The sequence below is a fragment of the Nannospalax galili genome, unplaced genomic scaffold, assembly GCF_000622305.1.
Source record: "Nannospalax galili isolate Female #2095 unplaced genomic scaffold, S.galili_v1.0 scaffold2019, whole genome shotgun sequence".
NCBI classification, from domain to species: domain Eukaryota; kingdom Metazoa; phylum Chordata; class Mammalia; order Rodentia; family Spalacidae; genus Nannospalax; species Nannospalax galili.
Genome location: NW_008342625.1, coordinates 505,922 through 524,970, shown reverse-complemented (window position 1 = coordinate 524,970; position 19,049 = coordinate 505,922). Strand labels below are relative to the sequence as shown.

The 19,049-nt window shown below is 43.2% G+C and overlaps 1 protein-coding gene across 17 annotated transcripts in view; it reads left to right on the top strand.

The window, feature by feature from the left end:
* Eif4g3 (eukaryotic translation initiation factor 4 gamma 3) overlaps positions 1 to 14,165 on the top strand; it is a 327,817-nt gene extending 313,652 nt beyond the window's left edge. For all 17 annotated transcript variants that reach the window (XM_029566179.1, XM_008838616.3, XM_029566184.1 and 14 more), the window contains 4 exons: positions 1,195 to 1,341; positions 7,093 to 7,174; positions 10,834 to 10,980; positions 13,658 to 14,165. In XM_029566179.1, the coding sequence (XP_029422039.1) occupies positions 1,195 to 1,341; positions 7,093 to 7,174; positions 10,834 to 10,980; positions 13,658 to 13,839 (558 nt within the window). In that variant the 3' untranslated portion in view covers positions 13,840 to 14,165. The remainder of the gene's footprint in view (positions 1 to 1,194; positions 1,342 to 7,092; positions 7,175 to 10,833; positions 10,981 to 13,657) is intronic.
* The last annotated feature ends 4,884 nt before the right edge of the window (positions 14,166 to 19,049 follow it).

The following is a 19,049-nucleotide window of genomic DNA, read 5'->3' as shown; positions in this document are numbered from 1 at the left end:
AATAATAAGATATTTTAAAAAAAAAAAAGGAAGTGCTGCAGAATCCTTCAGGCTAACTGACACTCGGCAGTGATGCAAAGCCACATCGTGAAACAAAACTTTGTGGTAGAATTAACTATATGGAAAATAGGAAAGCTAGCCTCATTGCTTGGGTTTGTATTTCCTTTTGCTACCTATATGTATTAAAAGACAAATCCAAGCCGGGCATGGTGGCCCACACCTTTAATCCCAGCACTTGGGAGGCAGAGGCAGGTGGATCTTTGTGAGTTCAAGGCCAGCCTGGTCTACATAGTGAGTTCAGGTCAGCTGGGACTACAGGGAGATCCTGTCTCAAAAAGAAAAAAAAAAATAATAATAATTGAGTGGTTTTTACTTTTTAATCAGTACCAAAGTCTTCAAAGGAAAGCTATGTACTTGTTTTTTAGTTTTAGTGTTATTCTTTATGGTTTTTATGTAATAAAACTATGTAAGCCAGGCTCTACATGAGAGCTGAACCATAACTCACTGTAAGGTAACAGATCAAAATGATCAAGAGATTAGCAGGGCAGAGAGAGAACTGAAGTGAGATTTTTGGAGTTTTTTTTAATGGAGAATTAAAGATACACTAAAAGTAGGAAAATTAGGCTGACAAGATGGATTAGTAGGCAGCGATGCTTGCTGTACAAGCCTAGTGACCTGAGTTCACGCCCCAGAACCCATGTAAAGGTAGAAGGAAAGAACTGACTCCACCAGGTTGTCCTTTCACCTCCACATGTGCCTCCTACCCACACACATATATCATACACACATAGAATAATATTACATTGTAATAAGATTGGAAAATAGGCCAGGCATGGTAGTGTACGCCTATAGTCCCAGCAATTGGGAGGCAGAGGCAGGCTGATTTCTGTGAGTTCCAGGCCAGCCTGGTCTTCATAGTGAGTTCCAGGCCAGCCTGGTCTTCATAGTGAGTTCCAGGCCAGCTGGGGCTCTGGTACTTCCCTGTTTCAAAAAGCGCCCCCCGCCCCAAAAAAATTGGAAAATAGTCAAAATGCTCCTGGAGTGGCGTTTTTGGCACATATAGCTGTAAGATAGCTTGCTGTTCACTTGGACCATGGACCTGGTGCAGAGTAGCAGGTACAGCCATGGCTTGGCTTTCCTTTCAGCACAGTAGTTACAGTGGACAATGTTCATATGTTTCATGTCTTGTTCCAGAAATTAGACTTTATAGAGTCTGAAAGTTCCTGTTCCTCTGAAGCACTTTCAAAGAAGGAGCTCTCTGCTGAAGAGCTGTATCAGCGGCTCGAGAAACTCATCATGGAGGACAAAGCAGATGATGAACGGATCTTTGACTGGGTAGAGGTACAGAGCCATCCCCCTCTCCTGTCCCTGCAGGAGAGTGTCTCGGGGTCCTCACAATTCACCTGCAGTCCTTCCACTCCAGGAGCACTTGTGGCATTACAGCTTTTATGCCTTGGTGTATATAGTGCAGATGAAACTCAAAGACTTTTCCAGTTTTTATGATTTCAGACTTTTTTTTAAGTCAAGTAAAAATATATTCGGGCAGCTATAGAGATGGCTTGGGGGTTAGGAACACTTGCTGCTCTTCTTACAGGCACAGCTTCTGTTCCCAACTCCCATGTAGCTGCTCACAACAGTCTTTAACTCCAGTTCCAGGAAATCCAATCCCGGCTTCTCGCCTCCACAGTCCCTGCACACTCATACACATGAAGTAAAAGTAAATTCTTCCTAAAATAATTACAGTCAGAAGCCGGGCGTGGTGGCACATGCCTGTACTCCCAGCACTTGGGAGGCAGAGGCAGGCGGATCTCTGTGAGTTCAAGGCCAGCCTGGTCTACATAATGAGTTCCAGGACAGCTCAGGCTACAGGGAGACCCTGCTTCAAAAAGACAAAAAAAGCTGGGCGTGGTGGCACAAGCCTTTAATCCCAGCACTTGGGAGGCAGAGGCAGGTGGATCTCTGTGAGTTCAAGGCCAGCCTGGTCTACATAGTGAGTTCCAGGACACCTGGGGCTACAGGGAGACCCTGTCTCAAAAAGACCAAAAAAAAAAAATTACAGTCAGAACAGAGACCCGTTTTTCTTGGTCCTTCATTATTTTGGAATATACTCTGTAATTTATCATTCAAGCACTAAATAAAACTAACAAGCAGTGTGCAATCACTGTGAAATATATTGGCTTACATTTTCAGGTTAATGACTTACATATTATCCTTATATCTTGGGTTGTAGAGCCTGTGTTGTTTGTGTCTGTTTTTAAACTGTTGGTATTATATTCCTCTAGATAGTAAAGACATGTGTTGTGTGTTTAATTCATGCATCCTTTTCATGGGATTTCAAAGTTGAATAGAACTTAGACTATCTTTTACAAACCTTTTTGTACCCTGATGACTTTGGGGGGCGGGACGCCTATTTTGTGCCATGTCTGTACAGGGTAATCTTTTCTTGAAGTCTTTATATCCAGATTTTTTTTTTTTTTTTTTTTTTTTTTTTTTTTTTTTTTTGAGACAGAGTCTCCCTGTAGCTCCACCTCACCTGGCACTCATTATATAGACCAGGATGGCCTGGAACTCAAAAAGATCAGCCTGCTTCTTCCTCCTGAGTGCTGGGATTGAAGCCATGCCCCACCCTGCCTGGCTATATCCAGATCCTTATTATGTTGCTACTGGGGCTGGAGAGATGGCTTAGTAGTTCAAGCACTGGCTTTTCTTACAGATGACCTGGGTTCAATCCCAGCACTCATATAGCAGCTAACAACCATCCATAATGCCAATTCCAAGGGATCTGATGCCCTTTTCTGACTCTATGGGCTTTGCTTTGCAGAACATGGGTGCACTTATATACTTATATACAATAAAAAATAAATTTTAAAAGATTTTATGAAGTTACTATTACCAAAAATAGCCTGGGTTTTTTGTTTTGTTTTGATTTATTTTTATTTTATGTGTATGAGTGTTTTGCCTACATGTATGTAAGTGTATCATGTGCGTGCCTGGTGTCTGCCAAGGCCAGAAGCAAGCATCAGATCCCTGGAGTTAAGCTGGAGTTAAGGATGGTTATTAGCCACCATGTGGGTGTTGGGAACAAAACCCAGGTCCTCTAGAAGAACAGCAAGTGCTGTTAACTGCTGAGTGAACTCTCCAGCCCAGCCTGGGTTTTTAACATCCCTTTCAAAGCAGCTTGTGCTGTGTCAACTTGTGGCATATACATAGTTTTGTGAAGGGGGGTTTTTGGTCTTTTTTTGAAACAGAGTCTCCCTGTAGCCCTACCTGACTTGGAACTCACTATTTTTTCAAGACAGGTTCTTGTGTTGCCCAAGGTAGCCTCCAAATCCCTATGTAGCTGAGGATCACCTTGAAGTCCTGATCCCCCTGCCCCAACCTCCAAGTGCTGGAATAACAGGCATGTACCACCGCAATGGGTACTATCTTGCATTTTCATCTGAGGCTCTGTGCTCTGGAAGCCTCTCTACACTGAACTCAAATTGGTTTTCAGACATGCAGAATTAATTCTTTTATAATTTGCCATTTAGCCATTTGTCTCCCATCCTGAATGTTCATGTATTTTCAACCAAACAGAGATTTTGAAAATGTATTTTGGTTTATGTTTGCCTTCATAAAGAAGATTCCATTCTGGATTCTGACTTAATCATGGAATCTGCTGGTCATTTTCTGCTTAGCATCATCCTCTAATTTCATTCATCTTCCAGCTTTGTCCTTATCTGTGTTCTGAGGAAAGTGCCTCAGTGAGTTGGCCACATACTGTCAGGGACTGTACCCGCAGCCATCCCTGGGAAACGGCTGCCTTTAGCCTCTTACTAGTTCATGGCCTTAGCTCTGCTTTCTAATTCTCTTTTATATCTAAGCCCCAAGGGAATATCTATCATTGGATAGTTGTTGAAATGGCTTGCTCAAATTCAGAGAAATTATGTCTGTGTCTGTCTGAGATAGGGGACTGGAGAGATAGCTCAGCAGTTAAGATCACTTGTGTTCTTGCAGAGGACCTGGGTTCAGTTCCCAGAGCCCACATGTTGCTCACAACCATCTGCAATTTCAGCTCCAGAGGCTCCCACACTTCTGGCTTCCACAGGCTCCCTGCATGCATGTGGTATACATGAAAACTTACGCAGCTCCATGCATGCATACACATACACACGCATACACATGCACACATATAAATAAATATTTCTGAATTTTACCTTTTAGCATAACCATCTCTTTCATAAAACTTTTAAGCCTTTCATGTGAGAATTAATTCTTGGAAGATACCTCTGCTAACCACTATACCTCCAACACAGTTTATTCTTGAGCTCAAAGTAGAGTCAGCCTTAAGACTTTCTGGTGCGTGCACTTACACGTACCAGAGTCACAGGCCTTCTCTCTTGTTTCAGAAGTCAGGCCACTATTAATGTTAAGCCTCATCCCTGTCACAATTTTTCATCTATAACCTACATTTCAATTGTTTGAACTTTCATTTTTCTGTGTATTAAAAAATGATATTTTTACCCTTTCATCCACTTCAGGCTTTGTTTTCCATACCAGTGTTTGTTTTATATAGTCTATATCAACAGTTCTCAGAAGGAGGGGTAGTTCAGCAGGTAAAGGCACTTGCCAGGAAGCCATATAGCCTTTGTCTGATCCCAGGAACTCACATGGTGTAAGTAGAGAACTGACTCCTTCTACACGTACACACACACAAATGAAAGAGCCTGGAGTGGTGCTGCATGCAACCTTAATCCCAGCACTCCAGAGACGGAGGCAACAGATCTCTGAGCTTGAGGCCAACCTGGTCTATATAGTGCGTTCTAGACCAGTCAGACTACATATAGTGAGACACTGTCTCAAAAAAAGAGAATGCTGAGCGTGGTGGCCCATACCTTTCATCCCCCAAAAGGCAGAGGCACAGGGATCTCTTGAGATCAAGGCCACTCTGGGCTACATAGTGAGTTCCAGGCCAGCTAGGACTAAAGGGAGACCCTGCCTCAAAAAACAGAAGGGGAGGGGGAATTTTACCAAATATAAATTCTAAAAGGTAACTTTTTTTTTTGGTCTCTTTCAGACAAGGTCTCCCTGTAGCCCCAGCTGGCCTGGAACTCACTGTGTAGACCAGGCTGGCCTCGAACTCACAGAGATCCACCTGCCTCTGCCTCCCGAGTGCCAGGATTAAAGGCATGCATCACCACGCCCGGCTAAAAAGGTAACTTTTTTTAAAAGCAAGAGAGTAAAAAGAGGAAGCTCAGTGTTCTTGAGCTCACAACTGCAGATGCCTGTGGCTCAGTCCAGGCTGGAGTTCTGGGAATCTGACTGTCAACGCAGTTAGTAGGCCCATCTTCCTTCCCTGTTCTTTGTTGTTAACCTGTTTGCTTAACCTGTAGTTTTCTTGGCGCTTTTCAAGTCTTTTCTACTGTTGGGCACTAAAATTAGAACAGTTGGCCTGATCTGGTGGAAGAAAGCCACAGTTTGTTTCTTTGTAGCAGAAGGAGCAGCCAGTGGTTTGGAAGTGGCCTTATCTAATTGCATTCCCTAATTTGTTTATTTTGCTCAGACTCCTTGAAATACAACCCTCTGTGGAGTTGAAGTATTGCTCAGCACTCAAATTGCCCTGTCAACCTGTTTTTTGAATATTGTTGAGCAAAAAAGTATTAGTATTTGTTTATCAAAAATGGCTGGGCATGATGGCACAAGCCTTTGATCCCAGCACTCGGGAGACCGAGGCAGGTGGATCTCTGTGAGTTCAAGGCCAGCCTCGTCTCCATAGCCAATCCAGGCCAGCTGGGGCTACATGGAGACCCTGTCTCAAAAAAAGACCAAAAAAAGAAAAAAAAAAAATTCTTGTAACTTCTCAAAAGTAACTCTTTGCAGCTTCAACCCAGATAAATTATCTTTAAAGAGGTATAAGCCAGCAGCTGGCTTACACCACCAGTGCTCAGGACCTCTTCCCAGCAAAGCACTTGGCATCTACCCCTCCCCCACAGCTCCCTCCCCCAGCCGTTGGCAGTGGCTACACAGCTTCTGTTCTATGTTCGGCCTGGTCTGGAAGGCTCTGGCTGGAACAGCCTTCCCTGGCCACTGTGCTGGTATCCAGCAGAGATGGTCATCTGACTCCGCTCCTTGAAACCCCATCACAGGAGTTTGTCTCCAGTGATAACTGATGGCAGGTAACGAAGAGAGCTACCTGTTAGTCTGCCTCACTTCTAAAATTGATAAACACTAAGGTTATCTACAGCTTTGAACTAATAAGCTTCTAACACAAGGGAGTTTATAATGACATGTTCAGTTTTTCCTAGCCAGACATTATATAAAAACTGACCCTTTCCATGGGCTGCTATTGAAAGATGAACCAAGTGTCAATTCTGTTCTAGTCTTAGGAACATGAATGTACTTGTGTGTGTTGGTACACACCTTTAATCCCAGCACTTGAGAGGCAGAGGCAGGCCAATTTGTATGAGCCTAGTCTATATAGAAAGTTCAGGCCAGCCAGGGCTACATAGTAAGGCTATATCTCAGAAACGAGAGAGAGAGAGAGAGAGAGAGAGAGAGAGAGAGAGAGAGAGAGAGAGAGAATGTCGTTTTCTGTCTCTTTCTGCAGCTGCACATCTGCTTTGTGTCTGATAGCAGCAAGGTGACTACAGTAAAATTAAACTTAGGGTCATTTTACTTAACTTGGCTTCTCTAAGTGCATTCTTTGTTGCCATCCTTAGAAATGAGGAGCCCTTTCTCACAACTTAAGGGGGTTTTGTTTAATGCGGTGCTAGAGGCTGGCCTCTAGTTTACTGTGAATTAAAATGAAGCAGCATGGTTGGCACAGCACACTGGCACACATACACAGCTACACAGTGCTGAGAACATAGTCCAGGGGACACTGCAGTCCTGGTACAGTCGCTTTTAAGTGTGCAGACTTGGGTAGAGCTCCTTATGTGGGTATTTGCTAAATGGCTACACTTCCAAATGCACGGAGTACCCCTGCTCTGTGAGTCATCAAGTGAGCATAGAATGCAGAGATGGTCCCTAAATGCTAAGAACCTCTTAGAGCATTTTCACACAAAACATGTAAGCTGCCTTTAACTATTCTTTCTTTTTAATTTTCCACTCTAGGCTAATCTAGATGAAAGCCAGATGAGTTCGCCTACATTCCTTAGAGCTTTAATGACAGCAGTTTGTAAAGCAGCTATCATAGGTAAGTGACATTTTTGAAAGCTTTGCCATCTGAAATCCATAGTGTGTCAGCTAATGCTATATGATCTGATTTTATATTGGCTTTGAAAAGCTTGCCCTGGTGCTGGACTGATGGCTCAGTGGTTAAGAGCACTGACTGTTTGGGGCTGGAGAGATGGCTTAGTGGTTAAGAACACTGACTGTTCTTGCAGAAGACCCAGGTTTGAATCCTAGCACCCACATGGTAGCTAACAACTGTCTGTAACTCTAGTTCCAAGGGATCTGACAGCCTCTTCTGTCCCCCGTGGGCACTGCATGACATGGGTGCACTTACCTACATGCAGGCAGTACACACACATAAAATAAAAATAATAAAATATTTTTAAAAATAAAAAGCACGGCTGGGTATGGTGGCAACATGCCTGTAGTCTCAGCACTTGGGAGGCAGAGGCAGGCAGATCTCTGTGAGTTCAAGGCCAGCCTGGTCTACATAGTGAGTTCCAGGACAGCTCGGGCTTTTTGTCTCAAAAAAGACCAATAAATAAATAAATAAACAAACAAACAAACAAACAAATAACATGGACTGTTCTTGCAGAGGACCCCCGGGTTCAGTTCCCAGCACACACATGGCAGCTAACAACCATCTTTATCTCTAGTTCCAAGGAAATCCAACACCCTCTTCCCTCTTCTGACCTCCACAGGCATTGCACTACACAAGTGCATTTACATACATGGAAGCAATACACTCATACACATAAAATTATTTCGTGCGTTTATGTAAGTGCACCCATGTCATGCAGTGCCTGAGGAGGTCAGAAGAAGGCATCAGAGGAACTGGAGTTACAGATGGTTGTTAGCTGCCATGTGGGTGCTGGAAATCAAACCTGGAACTTCTGGAGGAACAGGCAGAACTCTTAACTGCTGAGCCATCTCTCTAGTCCCTAAAATATTTTTTTTTTAAAAAAAAGCTTGCAGGGCTAGAGAGATGGCTCAGTGGTTAAGAACACTGGCTGTTCTTGCAGAAGACCCGGGTTCGAATCCCAGCACCCACATGGCAGCTAACAGTTGTCCATAACTCCAGTCCCAGGGGATCCAACAGCCTCTTCTGACCTCCGCGGGCATTGCACAACACGGGTGCACTTACCTACATGCAGGCAATACACACACATAAAATAAAAATAATAAATATATTTTTTTTTAAGTTTTAAAAAATAAATAAATGCTTGTCTTGCCAGGCGTGGTGGCACAGGCCTTTAATCCCAGCACTTAGGAGGCAGAGGCAGGTGGATCTCTGTGAGTTCCAGGCCAGACTAATCTACATAGTGAGTTCCAGTCAGTTGGGGCTTACAGACAGACCCTGTCTCAAACTGAAAAAAAAAAAAGCTTGCCCTATATAGTCGAGTTTCTACACAAATGGGCAGCATCTCTGTGTACAGTGCCTGGCGGGATCAGTCATGGGGTGGATAGTTGCTGTTGGAAGAAACAGATCTGAACTGCTACTGTGTGTCTTGTGTTCTCCAATTCAGCAAAGCTCCTGTTCACCTCCATTCATTCAAGGCCACTTCTTCCATTTATGAATAGGTTGAATATTCTTTATGATGTTTTGAGACAAAGGCTCAAGTAGCCCAGGCTAGCCTTGAATTCACTATGCAGCTCAGAATGTCCTTGAACTCCTGATCCTCTTGTCTACACTTTCTGAGTGTATGCCACTAGGTCTGACTTATGGGTTGAATTCAGGGAGTGTCATTTTTTTTGTTTTCTGACAGAAATTCACTACGTACTCCTGACTAGCCTAGAACTCTCTACAGAGACCAAGATAACCTCAAATTCAACAGAGATCCCTTGCCTCTGGTCTTTTTGAAACAGGGTCTACCTGTAGCCCCAGCTGGCCTGGAGCTCACTATGTAGACCAGGCTGGCCTTGACCTCACAGAGATTCACCTGCCTCTGCTTCCTGAGTGCTGGAACTAAAGGCATGTGCCACCACACCCAGCTGCTTTTGTAATATTTTTATTCTGTTCCATAGTAGTTTTGATTTGCTGTGTGTAACTTTGAAAAGTCTTAATCTAGTATCAAAAGACCATTCTCAACAGGAAAGTCACTTTATACAAATAGGTACCCAAAGTTTCACATTCTCTGTCTTTTACTTGCTATAAGATACTTGTTTTATGTAAGACAAGATAAGCACCTAACCATGGAGCATATTAAATCCCTACTTCCCAATTTCCCTTTATTTTGTTTTTGCATTTTTAATGTGCTAACTTGAATTCCTACATTATTTTATTATTAAGATTTTTTTTTTTAATTTATGTGTATGAGTGTATTGCCTGCATGTATGTAAGCGCACCCATGTCGTGCAATGCCGCAGAGGTCAGAAGAGAGATTCGGATTTCCTTGGAACTGGAGTTAAGGACGGTTTGTAGCCACCATGTGGGTGCTGAGAATTGAATCCCAGTCCTCTGCAAGAGCAGTCAGTGCTCTCAACCGCTGAGCCATCTCTCTAGCCCTATTATTAAGGTTTTTGATTGGCAAATCATAATTGTATACATTTATAGGATACAGTGTGGTATTTTGATAAATGTCTACAATGTGACATGATTAACACGCTAACTAACGTATCTATCTCCTATCCTTTTTTTGGTGAGACATTTGATTTATGTGGCTCTTCTAAGTTGTCATAAAACTTTGTTGCTAATTTATTATGATTAAAAATTGGGTAAAAATTTGAGGGAAATCTGCACTTACCATGTATCTCCCCTAAATGTTTTGTGTCTTTTTTTGAGCTCTGTAGCCCTAGCTGGCCTGGAACTTGCTGTGTACATCAGCCTGGCCTCAAACTCAGAGATCTGCCTGCCTCTGCCTCTGCCTCCCAAGTGCTGGGATTAAAGGCATACATCAAAATGCTTAGCATTCTCTGTCATTTTTAAGAGAATGTACCATTAAAATAGACTGGGTGGGAAAAATAGCTTAGCAGTTATAAGAGCCCTACAATTTAGGTTCAGTTCCTGACACCTACACAGTGGCTAACAACCATCCTCAACTCCAGTTCCAAGGAATCCGACTTCAGTGCCGCCTTCTTCTGGTCTCCATGGTCTTCATCACGTTGGTACACATGCATGCAGGCAGGCAGGCAAAGCACTCAGACGTAGAAAATAAATTCTTTTTTAATATATCAAAAGCCTCCAATTCCAGCTTCTCAGGAAGCTGAGACAAGAATATCAAAAGTTCAAGGCCTGCCTAGGCAGCAGAATGAGTTCAAGGCCAGCCTGGGAAATTTAGACCTTGTCTCAACTTAGACCTTGTAGCTCAGTGGTAGAACACTTACCTGGCTTCCGGGAGGGGCTTTATTGGATCTCCACTACCACCAAAAGAGGAGAGAGCTAGTTGGATTTCAAAATATTTGTCTTGGATTACCAGGCGTAGAGCCATACACCTTTAATCCCAGCACCAAGGAAGCAGATGCCGGCAGGTTTTGAGATGCTGGCTGTGAAGCCAACCTGGTACATAGCAGAGTTCCAGGCCAGCCAGGGCTCTATAGTGAGACCCTCTCTATCTTTAAAAGAAACCTACAAATCTTTGCCTTGGATCTCACTGCTCCTCTCACAGATGCTCACATGTCCAGGGTACTCAGAGAAGTGAAGTGGTCATGTATGCTAACTCCTGGTTCATGTGTCTCCTCCAGCTGACTGCTCTTCCTTCAGAGTGGACACCGCTGTCATCAAGCAAAGAGTGCCGATCTTACTCAAGTACCTAGACTCAGATACGGAGAAGGAACTGCAAGCACTTTATGCACTACAAGCATCCATAGTAAAACTTGATCAACCTGCCAGTAAGTTTTCATCATGTTACAGTTAACTCAGCCAGTCGGTGAGACCCAGGCAAGACTTCAAAGTTGACTTGGGGTTTAAAGATAGTCAGTAGAAAAATCATATGTAACAGTTCACGTCATCAGCAACTTAAAATAATCTGAATTTCTTATCTCCTTGTGTGAGAAAATGGTAGTAAGAAATCTGGTTTAGCCAGGTGTGGTGGCTTCTTCCTGTCATGCCAGCATTTGTGGGGGTGAGTCAGGAAGATCATGGGTTCACAGCCAGTTCGGGCTGTATAGTGATTCTAGACCAACTTGGGCTACAGCATGAGATCCTATCTGAAAATGTAAAAAACCTTAGAAAAAAGAAAACCTAGAGATTTTTTTTTTTTTTTTTTTTTTGTCTTATTGAGACAGGGTCTCCATAGAAGGAGACATATGTCCCATAATGAGCTGGGCATGGTGACACATGCCTTTAATTCCAGCACTCAGGAGGCAGTGGCAAGCAGATCTCTGTGCATTCAAGGCCAGCCTGGTCTACCTAGTGAGCTCTAGGCCAGCTGAGGCTACAGAGAGACCTTGTCTCAAAAAGATCCCTCCCTCCCCTGAAAAAACCCTTCCCATAATGGAAATGTATGTACTGTTCAGTGTGGTAACCTGGTAATCACAAGCTGCTTATGGCCATTCTGCACATAAATATGGGTATTGTGACTGAGAACTGAATTTTCCATTTTGGTTCATGTCCATCTAAGTTGTCACATGTGTACATATTAGATACATATTAGACAGCACAAGTGGGCATAGTTAAAGGCCTCAGAATCCTGAGCACTGGCTTTCTCATCCCATAGTTACCACAAGTTTTAGACTAAACAGACACATAAGGTTACCTCCACACCCAGTGTTAGAGATGCTGGCTCGTGGATCATTGATTGAGGTCTCGAAGATTCTACTGCAATTCCTGCACGTGAGTGGTACAGGATTATTTCAGCGATGCCTTTGAGGTGGTTTGTAAACCCTGTGGTTAGGTTGTGACTTTTGCAGAGTTTCCCTTCTTTGCAAACACTCCTAAATTGTTCTGGGAGAGAAAAAGCTAAAACATATTATCATACTCAGAGTCTAAGAGGCATCTAAGTCTGATCTGAAATTTTGATTTGCTTTCCCTTCTCTCTGAGTCTTTTGAAATCTTTAACAGGATACCTTCCTTTTCTTTATAGCTACAGGAAAAGGATGGTAGGTTTTCAAATGAAGTGGTCAAGTTACAGGGTGAAATTGACATTCTGTACTCTAAGTAGCTCCCATTATTATCAATTACAGTCCTCCTTAGAGAGGTACTGGCCTGGGAACTTAACACTGTCAGATCATGACCCCCTTTTCCATTTCTCTATAGATCAGACAGGGTTTTAAGGAGGAAAAAGTGATTTTTCTTTCAGAGTTAACTGGATTAACATAATTATAAAGATTATTCCAGAAAAAATTTAACAATGAGTCATTCTAGACCTTGTGTTTAATGACGTTTATTCTTCAGTTACTGCATCTCTGATAAGTGTGTATGATCAAAAAGCCAACCAAACAAATCTTAAGAGCCGTTGTAGAGGAATTTCTTTCCTTTTGCAGTGCTGTGGGTTGGATGTTAGTCCTAACAGGTAAATGCTCCACTGAGCTATACACTCCCAGTTCCAAAGAGTTTATTTTAAAGTAAGCGTAAATACACTCTGCCAACTCTCTCCCTTTTTTTGAACAGTAAGTTTCCACTGTGAGAGAAAAGTAATTAAAAGTTATTCAGACAGTTTAAGACATTTAATTTTTTTTCTTATATGTGTGTTTTTCCTACGTGTATGTAGTAAGTACACCTGTGCATGAAATGCGCTTGGAAGCCAGAAGACATCAGTGGAGTGAAGAGCCACTGAGCCATCTCTGTATCTCTCCTGTTTAGACCTTTAAAACAACAAATAACTATTTTTTCACTGGATAACCTGGAGAGATGGTTCAGGGGATAAGAGAACTGGCTGCTCTTGGAGAGGACCTGGGTTCCATTCCAGTACCACATGATGGCTAACAACTGTCCTTAACTCTAGTTCCAGGAGCTCTGACACCCTCTTCTGGCCATAGGCATGGAAATGCTTGGGTGTACTTATATACATGCAGGCAAAACACACACACATATAAGATTATAACTAAAAAAAAAGTAAATGAAATAGTTTCTGCCCTGATTTCCATATAAACAATCTTTTCATTTTTAAAATACATTGTTAGGGGGCTGGAGAGAGAGCTCAGCGGTTAAGAGTACTGACTGCTCTTGCAAAGGACCTGGGTTCGATTCCCAGCACATGGTGGCTATGAACTGTCCATAAAAAAACACCAGAAAAATCCAAAACGCGCAGTCAATCCACTCATCCACATAAAATAAAAATAATAAAATATTTTAAAAAAATACATTATTAGAGGGGGGATCATACTTAATTTTTAGTGCTTAGTTTGAGAACCACATAAGAGGAAACAGCCTTACCAGTTTTAGAACATAGTTGAATCTGAATAAAATAAATGATGAAAATCATTCAGACTGCTTATGCTTTGCACCCCTGCAGATGTGTGTCAAGAGTGAGTGTGGTGTGGTGTGCTGCTCTGGCGTGGAAGTGCAGCATTCGCTGCACTCACAGCTGCAGTGCCCAAACCAATGGCTGTTTTCCACCCCTGGCAGATTTGCTCCGGATGTTCTTTGATTGCCTGTACGATGAGGAGGTAATCTCGGAGGATGCATTCTACAAATGGGAGAGCAGCAAGGACCCGGCCGAGCAGAACGGGAAGGGCGTGGCCCTCAAATCTGTCACTGCGTTTTTCACGTGGCTGCGAGAGGCAGAAGAGGAGTCTGAGGATAACTAAAACCTCAAATACACAAAACGAAACAGAAGAAACAATTTAAGTATTTTTTTAAAAAGTTTCACGTCTTCGCCAATCACAGTGCAGCAAGGCCAATTCTCGCAGAAACCTCACGTGTGCACGAGTGGGCGGGGGAAGGACAAGTGATCATGGAGGAAAAAGGTACTGGAAGAAGCAAACCTCAACCCTGAGGGCGGGAGCAGGAAAACCAAAATACATGTATTATTTATAGAAAATATTTTCTGTTTTAATCTTTTCTTTTTAAACAAGGACTCATACATACTTTGAAAAAAAAAAAAAACCACATTTAGCCAAAAAAAAAAAAAAAAGAAAAAAGAAAAAAAAGTTGAACTTTTAATTTATTTTAAGGACTGCAAATGCCAGTATGTAATTTTTTAATTTGCAGTTTCTGTAAACAACTTGTATAATAGAAAAACAGAGATAAATCCCCTCCCCTTCAGATGCACCTCACGTGTGTTAAGGCATAGCTGGTAGTCCAGATTTGAGAAGGTTCGAGGGGAACAAGGTAAGAAAGATCTTTATTTTCTCTCTCTTCTTGCCCCTCCCCCACCCACCCCCGGCATCAAATCTTTCTGCCTGCCTCTCAGCTTGCTTCAGAAAATTAAAAAATCACAATAGTAATCAAAACATACATAACCTTGGAATAGAAGGAAGTGCTGTGGACCAGAAAACTCCAAGAATTGTTCAAAACAAGTGCTACCCTGGAAAAAGTACTCTTAATACTTTTGAAATCTTTAGAGCAACTTTAAGGCTTGTAAATATATAGAACAAATATTTAAAAACAAAAAGGAATTGACTCAATACTATTTCTTTTCACTTTCAAAATATACGGAACAAAATAAAGACGAACATTGCAAGTTTAAAAGAAAGCAAAGCGACGTCTCCTTTTGACAGCTGCCGCCGGTGCTCCCGTCTCTGGAGGTGCTGTCTGGCTGAATGTTGTCTACATCTTCTTGCTCCTGGGGGGCGGGTGACGTGTGTGTGCGCCACTTGTGCATCTGTCCCTATAGTAGGAAAACACAACTTCTGTGGGGGCACGCGACACCTGGGCTTGGGTGGGGTGTCCCACTAAAGTCAAGGGCAGGCAAACCTAAATACCCAGGAGTCCTGCTGCACGAATTAGGGCTCTGGACAGCAGGGCACTTTGTACTGCCACTGACTTATAAACCTATCAATCACCCACAGTCGTTAAGAACACCAAAGGTACCTTCTGTAAGAATGCAGAAACTCAGACCAGCAAGAAGGCTCAGTGGGTGAAGGGCACATACATACACACTAATACACAGTAAATAAATTAATTCTTTTTTTCAATGAAAAGATTCCAAAGCTAAATTCTGCTTTTTACTGGGGTGGGGTTTGAGGTCATACCAGTCCCCACAGGAAGACTTCATAGCTCCCCAGTCAGGTTCGTTCAGGCCGTGAAGTGTGTGTGAAGTCTGCAGGTGCTGGGTGCTGGGCTGAGCATTGCCTTCCCTCATGAAGCCGTACTAACAGATGGATTTCCATTTCCACTCTTTCTAGGTTTTCATCCCACAAAAATGTGTTCATGAACAAAGCCAGGCTCATCCCCATAAATAGTCTCCCTTCATGTTTCACATCCCAATAATCAAAGGTTTCTCCTGACTTACATCTCCCAGGAAATGTCCACAGGAAGAGACCTGGAGAGACAGTGAGGCTCCAGGACAGTTTTCCATAGAGGAAGAGGGTTTTTCTGGAATGCGGTTGAGCACTCCCTGATCCTACTGTATGCATCTACAGAGCCCATTCCTCAGCAGTGAAGAGCCAAGTGCTGAATCTCCTTGGCAGACACCTGACAGCATCAGCCACAAAAATGGGGCCTGGAAAGCTGTTTGGGGGTCTGGCTGTCTGGGAAACCTCAGGTGGAAAAAGCCACCTCATTTTGTACGTTACTATTTTAACAGTCTCCAGAATCAGATTCCCATCAAAGAATCTCCTCTGAGGAATGTAGGCTTCCCTAAGAGCCTGACAGCACTCCTGGGGGTGACAGGGGGAGAGTGGAGAAGGCTGGGTAGTGACTGTCTCCTGGAAATTAGTGACTATTTATAAGAAGTTTGATTTTCTTTTTTCAATGTGTATGCATGTATTGCCTGCATGTAGGTAAGTGCACCCATGTCATGCAATGCCCACAGAGGACAGAAGAGGCCTTCGGATCCCCTGGAACTGGAGTTACAGACAGTTGTTAGCTGCCATTTGGGTGCTGGGATACGAACCTGGGTCTTCTGCAAGAACAACCAGTGTTCTTAACCGCTGAGCCATCTCTCCAGCCCCCTGTTCTATATTTTTATTTTAAAAATATTTTTAATTTTGTTATTTTTATTTTATGTGTATGAGTGTATTGCCTGCTTGAATGTAAGTGCACCCGTGTCATGCAACACGGGTTGGAAGAAGAGGGTGTTAGATTCCCTGGAACTGGAGTTACAGACAGTTGTTAGCTTTCGTGCCATGTACGTGCTGGTAACCAAACCTAAGTCCTCTGCAAAAGCAGCCAGTGCTCTCACCTGCTGAGCTATCTCTCCAGCCCCTCCAGCCCACTCTACTATGTGTTAAATATCAGCAAGTGTTAGGAGTATAGGAAAAATTTTAATTCAAGGGTTGAAACAAAATCAAGATAGAAACATGAGGTGGGTGTAGTGACACACACTTTTAATTCTGGCACTATGGAGGCAGAGGCAAGCAGATCTCTTTAAGCTCAAGGCCAGCCTGATCTACATAGCAAATTTCAGGCCTGCTGAGGCTACAGGGAGAACCTGTCTCAAAAAAACTAATAAGCATCCATAGTACAGTAATAGAAATTCTGTTTGAAATCGCATCTATAGTGATGTTACCATTAACTACAAAGGAGCCTTTGGGTTTCTTGATGCTGCATAAAGAATGTTTGATAAAACTAGAACATACCTTAGACATAGGCCTGTTATCCCACTACTCAGGAAGGGAGACAAGAGGACCATAGCCCAAAAAGAATGGGCAGGGTTGGATAGGCCCAGCTGAGGCCGTCTTAAAACAACAGCAAAATGGGCTGGAGAGATGGCTCAGTGGTTAAGAGCACTGACTGGTCTTGAAGAGGACCCGGGTTCAGTTACCAGCACCCACATGGTGGCTAACAACCATCTAACTCCAGTTCCAAGGGATCTGATGCCATCTTTGTGGCCTCTGGGCACTACATACATATAGTACATATACATACATGCAGGCAGGCATATGCATAAAAGTCATTTTTAAAAACAAAATGATGGGAGTTGGGGATTTAGCTCAGTGGTAGAGCACTTGCCTAGCAAGCGAAAGGCCCTGGGTTTGGTCCTTAGCTCCGAAAAAAAAAAAAAAGACAAAAACAAAATGATGATAAAATTATGTAATAGCAAAATATTAACAGAGATAATGGACAATTCTTATCTCACTTGAGCTGCACAGCATTGTGATTCGTGCCTCTTTGATCTTCTTAGAAAGCAGGGGTGGTGGGATGTACTTTAAAATAATGGGCATGGTGGCGCATGCCTTTAATCCCAGCACTTGGGAGGCAGAGGCAGGCCACTATGTGGCCAGCCTGGTCCACATAGTGAGTTCCAGGACAGCTGGGGCTACAGGGAGACCCTGTCTCAAAAACACCAAAAAAAAAAAAAGAAAAAAAAAAATTGGGGGCGGGGTGGGGCTGGAGAGATGGCTCAGGGGTTAAGAACACTGATTGTTCTTGTAGAAGACTTGGGTTCAAATCCCAGCACCCACATGGCAGTTAACAACTGTCCATAACTCCAGTCCCAGGGGATCCAAGAGCCTCTTCTGACCTCTGTGGGCATTGCACAACACGAGTGGATTTACCTACATGCAGGCAATACACATAAAATAATAAAATATTTTTTAAATGTTTACCAAAAAATTTATGTGTATGAGTGCTTTGCCTGCATATATGTAAGTGTACCACATGCATGCAATGCCTGCAGAGGTCAGAAGAGGGTGCTGGACCCTCTTCTGGGTCTTATGGGTGGTTGTTAGCTGCCATGTGGGTACAGGGAATCAAACCTAGGTCATCTGGAGAACACCAAGTGTTCTTAACAGTTAAGCCATCCTCCAGCCCCCTTTAAATTTATTTATGTGGGGCTGGAGAGATGGCTCAGCCATTAAGAACACTGGCTGTTCTTGCAGAAGACCTGGGTTTGAATTCCAGCACCCACATGGCAGCTAACAACTGTCCGTACTCCAGTTCCAGGGGATCTGACAGCCTCTTCTGTCCTTCATGGGTATTGCATGACACAGGTGCACTTACCTACATGCAGGCAATACATGCATACACATAAAAAATATTTTAAAAATAAATGACTTTATTCGTAAAACTTTTATCTGCATAGATGTAAGTGCACCCTTGTTATGCAATGCCCTCAGAGGCCAGAAGAGGGTGTCAGATTCCCTGAGCTACCATGAGGGTGCTAGAAACCAAATCCAGGGTCCCCTCTGCAAGGGTAGCCACTGCTCTTAACCACTGAGTCATCTCTCCAGCCCTCGGCTGAAATTTTTATTACAGTGTGTGTGTGTGTGTGTGTGTAGGTAGGTAGGTAGGCACCCTCATGTTGAGGTCAGAGGACAACTCCTTCCACCATCTGTGACCCAGGGATTAAAACTCAGGTTGTCAGGCTTGGAAGCACATGCTTTTACCTGCTGAGCCATCTCGCCCTCCCAGAGTCTTAAATTGCTCAAATGTCACCATATCTACAGAACAAAGGCTGGGGGTAACTAAGCTTGGTGAGACTTTGCTAGTTTAGAGACTGAAGGTCCTGCCAACCCTACCTACTGCAGTCCTCCATGCTGCGGATAAACGGGGAAAGTTAGTCACTTTGAGTGTCACTGAGCTGACCCCTCTCTATCTCTGGCCACCTCTCCCAGGGTAGGCTGAATTCCTTGTAAACACTAACCTTAAAGCCACCAAATAAGAATGGAAGAAAATAGCTGGGCTTGGTGGCACACACCTTTAATCCCAGCACTTGGGAGGCAGAGGCAGGCGGATCTGTAAATTCGAGGCCAACTTGGCTTCCATTAGTAAATCCAGACTAGCTGTGGCTACAGTGAGACCTTGTCTTAAAAAGACCAAAAAAAAAAAAAAAAAAAAAAAAAAAAGATGTTGCCACTTTAATTTTCCATTAAAGGGAAAAAAAAATGCACCCCCTGTGCTTTTTAGCACATTT